The 7,786-nt window shown below is 36.1% G+C and overlaps 1 protein-coding gene across 2 annotated transcripts in view; it reads right to left on the bottom strand.

The window, feature by feature from the left end:
* Nucleotides 1-3,379: 3,379 nt before the first annotated feature.
* LOC136410483 (uncharacterized) overlaps nt 3,380-7,786 on the bottom strand; it is a 111,328-nt gene continuing 106,921 nt past the window's right edge. For both annotated transcript variants that reach the window (XM_066392660.1, XM_066392659.1), the window contains 3 exons: nt 7,196-7,362; nt 5,648-5,862; nt 3,380-5,593 (listed from right to left, as the gene is read on the bottom strand). In XM_066392660.1, the coding sequence (XP_066248757.1) occupies nt 5,169-5,593; nt 5,648-5,862; nt 7,196-7,362 (807 nt within the window). In that variant the 3' untranslated portion in view covers nt 3,380-5,168. The remainder of the gene's footprint in view (nt 5,594-5,647; nt 5,863-7,195; nt 7,363-7,786) is intronic.

Raw genomic sequence — 7,786 nt, 5'->3', positions numbered from 1 at the left:
TTTCGAAATACTCGTGTTTGGTTAATGGAAAATTTGCATGCTGTTCGCAGAACTAACTTTCAGCAAAGATTGTCTCTTAATATTTGGGCTGGAACGTTTAATGGCGTGCTTATCGGCTCCTTCTTTTTTTTAGATAGGATGCCAGATTCAAACTATGTTAATTTTTGCAATAGAATTTACCGGTATTGCTAGAAGATTTGAATTTAAATATACGTCAAGTAATGCGGTTTTACACGACGGTGCTCCATCCTATTTTAATCGTCCAGTTCGAGACCACTTAAACCCTCAGTTTCCTAATAGGTGGCTGAGGTAAAATGGACCACTTTTATGGTCTTCACGGTCACCAAACTTTACCCCAAGTGATTTTTTTAGTGGGAGTACATGAAAAGCTTGACTTGCGCAACAGAAGTAAATACTTTGAAAGAGTTACGTAATCGAATTCAAAATGCTAGTGAAACAATTCGAGGACGCGGAGATTTTATTTTAAAAGCTTCTACTAAGTCTTGGATTCGCCAAGCAACACTATGGGCACATCAGACAAATATGGATAATTTTGAACATTTTTTGTGACAATTTTTATCATATTTTCTCTAATAAATCTCTCCAATACCTCCATTATCTTAAATTTTTTAAGTAAATAATTTTTTGCCGAACAACTTATTTTGGTCAGTTCTATATCCTGTTAAAAAAAAACTCACTTTCAGATTCACTCTCTATAAGAACTTCTTCGCTACTATGCATCAAAAATATCTGAAACTTCTTGATCATCAAATTGTTTCAGCCACTACTGAGCTTTTTAATATTGAAATCAATAACGTTTAATTTCAACGAGACGATGGTCCTGCCCACAACAGTCAAGCAGTGCGAAAATAATTAAATCAAAATTTTCCTAATCGTTCAATTATTGGATTTGGAAATATTAAGTGGACTGCTAGATCACCTGACTTAACCCTAAATGACTTTTTCCTCTGGGGTTATCTTAAATAAAAAATCTTTCAATATGAGGAAGGTCAGGCACTGGATTTAGCGGGGCTAGAATAAAAAATTCTTGATGCCTGTCAATCAATTACTTCGGACATGCTAAATAATGTTCGTAGGGAATTCTATGATCGTCTCGGGTATTGTTAAGGGATGGTCGGTTTGAGTACCTTCTATAAATCTCTTTTTTAGAAAAGATACATTTTCTTGTAGCTGCGGGTTTTAATCGCAAAAATTTTAATTTATTATAAAACAGAATGTGTGCACGTGATTCGTGTTTTCCAGAATCACGTAGAACTGCATCCCTCCCTGGATTAAGGCATACTGTTTGCGAGTCAACGACGTTAGCCGATCGTGGACAATGCAAGGGGAAACGGTAGTCTGTCTCCCTCGCACTCATCAATCGCCTAATTGCCTCTTGCTCGCACTTATTAAAACTCCATGTGCATAGCAGCGAAAAAGATACTATATTGTGGGAGGGGGGCAAGTAATCTAATTTTTTCACTTTTTTGTGAGAAAAATAGATGAACACCTACAAGGTGAAGTACCAAGAATTTCCAATTGCCACTCAGTATATTTGAATGAGGATGCTTCTTAATAGACTCTTGTTTGAAACTAAAATATCGTCCAATAATGGTTAGTGTTTTTAAAACAAAATAAATTGCACTTGATGTTTACCTTGGCTTAAAACATCGGGATTTACAATAGTTTTATCATGTTAATAATAATGTGGTAACTTAAAGGCTTAAGGGAGGTTTGCACAATTTGGATTATCATTTGTTGCAATTGTAGTATTATACAATAAAATTCAATATTAGAGACTATTAAACAATAAGTTAAACAGAAAAACTTGTAATTGCTAAATTTCGCCTATTAACAAAAACGGAAAACTACGAAAGGAAAAAACACAGAAAATATCACTTTTCGTTACCTAAGAAGACCTTATCGCGTCGATATGTTTTTGAGAAACGTGCGAGTTCCATTTACAGTCAGTCACATTAGTCTTTGTACTTCTGGCAAACTCATATTATTTCATAGTTAGAATCATGATCCAAAAAATATTTTTAAATATATTGAAATCCTCTCATAAACGATCTTTATTGGTAATGAAAACTTTGGGTTTCGCTTAACAGGTTGGAAGGAAAAAATTAATATACAAATTTCCGATCTCACAAAAGCGAACATACAGCAAAAATACCACAAATACTACAACTTTTTTTGGGCTTAATGGATTTTTATCGCTCATATACTGTGACCCACTTAAGAGCGGGACACCCCCGTAAAATTTTTATTTGTGGTCCGATATAGATATTTTTTTTATATGTTGTATCTCAAATTCCGTTAAGAAATGTTTATTCATAAAAAAAGTTATAGAACAATCAAATTTTTTATCAAGTGAGCAATGTGAATTCTGCAAGTTTTTTAAAACTATTGAGAAATGAATTATCCGATGCGATTGACAATCTTCCACTAATATACACAAATAATATGCACTTTTAACTTGATGGAAGTCCTCTACATAACGCGAGAATTGTTCGGGAGTGGTTAAATACAAACGTTCCCAATCAATGGATCGGACGGAACAGTCTATTAATACAATGGCCACCCAGATCGCCAGATCTGACTCCATTAAATTTCTTTTTGTAGGGTACCCTTGGGCAAAAAGTGTATAAAAACCGCCCCAGAAGTAGAGAACTATGCATGAACTTGACGCGCTTGTGAAGAGATTATTCCTTTATCTCTCAAAAAAGTGATGCGGAATACTAGAAGATACAAGAAATATATCCAGTTGAACGGTGGCTTAATCGAAGCAAGTGCTTTTTAAAATGAAGTAAATATCTTTTCTTTATAATTTTTTTTTCACATTGAACGATTCATTAAATATTTCACAGGGGTGTTCTGGTTTTAAGTGGGTCAAATTTGATTGTCTTATAACTTTTTTATGAATAAACATTTTTTAACGAAATTTGAGATACAACCATTTTGAATTATTCTGAAGTTATTACGGAAGTTAAATTGAAAATAAAAAAATCCTTAATGCCTTTTTTTGAATTTTCGCCACAAGAGGGGCAAAGTAGACCTTAGATTTTAAGCGAGTATAACAAATTAGAGTTTTTGATGTCCTACAACATATAAAGAAAATTGTCAGAATAGGACCACAAATAAAAATTTTACAGGGGTGTCCCGCTCTTGAGTAGGTCACACTGTATATGCACAAATAATATTTTAGTCTAGTATAAAATTTTCAATAAAACATAAAACATTATACAACAACAATAAAACATTAGAGAACTAATAGTTCCATTACGAAACGAGGGAAAATCTTATGGTGACGTAGCAAAAACTGTTAAGTCAGCTCGATTTACAGTGCACACCAGTATAAAAAACTTTAATTTCACAAATTCAACTAATAATAAACCCGATCTGAACGCTCTAAAAAATAAGTAGAAAAGTTGCATTAAACCAGAAAATTAGTGCTTCAAAACTGGGAAATGTGTCAGTGCTGAAACTATAAGAAGAGTTTCGAGATCAAAGAGATTTTGTGGACAGGTTCCTAGGTAAAAGCCCCTGATCTCCCAGCAAAATAGAAGAAAATGCCTAGAATTTGCAAACAAGCATTTAGAAAAGGGCCTTGAGTTTTGGAGTTCCGTCTCGTTTACTGATGAAAGCAACTACAACATTTTTGGTTCCGATGATAAAGGAAAAATATAGCGAAAAACTAATGAAGAACTGAAACTTGAAAACTTGTTACCCACAGTCAAGCATGACGGAGACAATGTAATGGCACGGAGCTCAATGTCTGCGGCTGGTGTAGGAAATTTGGTGTTCATTGAAGGTGTAATAGATCATTGGAAGTATATCCAAATTTTGCGTGATAATTTATTGCGTTCAGTTGAACGTTTGGGATTAGGAAACCAATGGATATTCCAACAAGACAACGATCCCAAACATACCGCCCTGCTTGTCAAAGAATGGCTCCTTTAGAACGTGCCCAAGCAACTTCATTCTCCTCCACACTCGCCAGACATTAACCCTATTGAACACCTATGGGACGAATTAGAACGAAGGGTGCGAAATTACGAAATTTCAGGGAAGGAATCGCTAAAAAGAGCATTAACCTCGGCTTGGGGTGAAATTACCCCAGATATTGCAAGAAATTTGGTTTCGTTCATGCCAAGGAGGTTGCAAGCAGCTGTAGATGCAGAAGGGGGACTAACAAAATTTGTTTTTTTATTGTTTTTTTTTTAAATATAATAAAATTTATCTGCTGTGTGTTCACTTTTGTGAGATTGGAAATATTGATACTGATTTTTTCTTCAAACCTACTGATCGAAACCCAAATTTTTAATTACCAATAATGATCGTTTGTGAGAGGGTTTCAATATATTTAAAAATATTTTTTGGATCATGATTGTAACTGTGAAATAATACGAGTTTACCAGGTGTACGTAGACTTATGTGACCGACTGTGCATGACGATTTAAACGACTTGAAAACATATTTTAAAGCAATATTTAGCTTCGCAATTCGATGGAAATTGAGAAAATAAAAATACATTTTAATACGATAATAATAATAATAACTGAAATTGATTTTATTCTACCATACATTGTTTGATAAATTAAATAGGTAATGGAATTGACGAATTTTAAAGCTGTTGCGAAATTGCAAAATGAAAGTCTAATGCTTTATTAAAACGCGGCTTTCAAGCGAGCATGTTTATACCAGCTTTACGTTGGTGATATACAGGGTGTTCCAAAAATTATGGACATTCCCAATTCTCTGGGAAAACTTTATCGAAAGTCTCACACCGACTTGGCTCGTTGCATCAGATCACTCCAACTGGGATTACAATGAAGCCCTTCCGTTCTTTTTGAATGTGTTCACCACCGTGCTGCGAGTTGAAAAAACAAGTCCGCGGTGTTTTGGAGATCAAATATTTTCCCCTGTATAATTTTTGGATTCCCTCGTTTGGGAAACTAAGCAGCTTTCGATCCGAAGTGGATTCATATATTTTTATGATTCCCAGTTAGCGGGTAGCGCCCTACTACTCACACGTCCTCCAAAACATAAGCGAAACTTTTCCGACGAACCGAGTATTCCGAGCCCAAACCAAAATCGTTAAACTCGCCCTAAACCTGTTAAAAATCCTAAAATTCAACGAAAAACTCTCAATGGCCGATGGCGTGTCACCTGGCCACAATCAATGCCGATTCGATTCCTAACAGTTCCTTCACTCTATCCGTATATTTCACTAGGGCGATTTTCGACGCCCTCGTATTCAATTTCTCACCCATGTTCAAGAACTGACAACAATGAGCCTGCTCTAAAAAGTCCGTCATTTTCAGTTCTTTGATCACATTTTTTGGGCTCACTTTGAGGCTGGGCGAGGTGGGGGTGGAGATCTGTTTCAACAAGGCATCTCGCGACTTAATTTTCAGGAAATGGGACAAGTCCTGCAACAAAATCCATCGGTCCGCAGGGGGATCCCCTCGTAACGTGTAGAGGTTTGGTAGTAGAGCTTCGGACATGTCGATTTCGATGTCTTCCAGTTCTCGGTCGCAGTCCTCCAGAGGGGCATCTTCAAAAACGTCGTAGCCCCAATCGTCCGGATCTATAGTAATTTATTTATTAATTGTTTCGAAGGAAATTCTTGTATGTCACTCACCGAAACACGAAGAAGGGCCGTAAAATGGCCAAGGTGTTCCGCCTTCCCCTGCTTTATCACTAAGATGGTCCTTCAGGAACTTCCTGGTGTTGTCATCGGAAGCTAAGGAAATTGGAGTCAATCCTGCGTAGGTGGCTAACGTAGGGTCGGCTCCATATGAAAGCAACAGTCTTACGATCTCCATGAAACCATTTTCTATCGCTTCGTGAAGCGGTCTGGAATTGTGATTACATAAGGATAATACGATCATTGGGTTATTAGTTGTAACTGAAATATACCGGGTGTATTTTTAAAAACTTGCCACCCTCCATATTTCTAAAAGTGTAAATTAAAGTTAGAAATGGTCAGACACGTTGATCTTAGAATGGAGGGGGAAGAAGAAAAATTAAAAAAATATTCACCCCCAATCGACGATATTGCAAGGCTGGCAATTCCTTTGTGGTTTTAAATGGAGAACATGGGTTAAGTGATACATCATTTTAAACGTCTTCAAATTCTCCAAACAATGCCAATATTTTGTTTTTTTTTAATTTAAATTTCATTGAAAGAATGGATTATTCCGTGAAATTATCAAGAGAAGAATGGACTCCCAATGTTGGATGGGGATTTATTATATTTCTAACAGGATGGTGCATTTCCACATTAGGTTTTACCGGTTCAACAATTTTTTGACAATAATTTTTCTGATAAATTGATTGGCAGAAAAGATACTATCGAGTGGCCAGTTAGACCTCCCGATCTTACACCTCTTGATTTCTTTCTTTGCGGATATCTTAAAAGAGTGGATGCGACTCTTGTACAAGATTTTTAATTATTACATCAGAGAATTGCAGAAACTTGTCATAATATTTCACAGTAGGTGTTTGAAAAAGTAGGACGCGAGTTTGACGACTGCTTGTATTATCGCATGCAGGATAATGGAAGGTATTTCGAACGTCTCTTGAAAAATTTGAATAAAAAAACTAACATTTTGGCATAGATGCTTAGAAAATTTGAACACCTTTAAAATGATGTGTCACTTGATCCATGTTCCCTATTTAAAAAACCGAAGGGGTCGATCGGGAGTGCGAACTTTTTCCATTTTTCGTCGTCCTCCTCCATTCTAAAGTCGACGTGTTTCAGCATTTTTATCTTTAGTTTACACTTCTAAAAATCTGGAGTGGCAACTTTTTAAAAATATACTCTATATGTGAATACATTGAGCCTGTATTGAGGCCCTGAAGTATCGGCGTTTAAAGTTAGAACACTGGAAATTTTCAAAAAAGTTCGTTTTTCGGTTTAATGGAGAGGTATGTTGTTTCAACATACTCCGAAATAATCGTTTTCTTGTAATAATAAAGAACCAAATTATTAAAATGCTGTTAGCTTTAGTCTCATGCTAATTTCCACAGAAACCAAGAATCTGACCTATGCTAGACTCCGGTTCAATTATTCTATACAAATTAACTTGCAATTAAAGTTAACAGTACATTAACAATCTGGCCCTAAGGGCCAACACAAGCAATCAGATAAATTTAACATAAATAGTGAGTATAAATTGACACCTACCTTATACCACCCTTGGCAGCCTCGTGGACATTGGCACCGTATTTCAACAGTAATTTTGCAATTTCCAGTTGACCTCTTGCACAGGCCTCATGCAAGGGCGTATACCCCGCATTGTCTTTTGGTCCTGGAGGACAATCCATTTTGTCCAGACAATAGGCTGTGACGTCCTAGAAAAAATGTCGCTGTTAGTGTCCATCGAACCAGTCTTGTGACCAAATTGCACAGAGTTAGGTAATGGATACTCGTTAAAAAATCCTGCCATTAAACAATTGTAAATTGTTATTAACAAAAAATCTTTCGCTTGAATTTATCGACGAGAAAATACGTTTTGTAATGTTTTGCCGGAAAATAACAACGCTTAACAAAGAACGGAAAAACTCAGTGATAAACGAAAATTCCATTCGCAAAGTTATTATTAAACAGAAAAGGGCATTTTTAACCTGTTTCCACACATAGTAGATTTAATGCCGGCCACTTAGAAAAACGGCTATTTGGCGCCCCTGGGTCATAAATAACACCTTCTTATCTTTCTCCGAAGGAAGCCGGGGGAAAATGGAAACGGCATTTTTACTTTCGGGTTATTAACGCTTT

The sequence above is a fragment of the Euwallacea similis genome, chromosome 8 (assembly GCF_039881205.1).
Source record: "Euwallacea similis isolate ESF13 chromosome 8, ESF131.1, whole genome shotgun sequence".
NCBI classification, from domain to species: Eukaryota; Metazoa; Arthropoda; class Insecta; order Coleoptera; family Curculionidae; genus Euwallacea; species Euwallacea similis.
The sequence above is the reverse complement of the archived record's forward strand: the minus strand, read 5'-3'. Positions and strand labels throughout refer to the sequence as shown.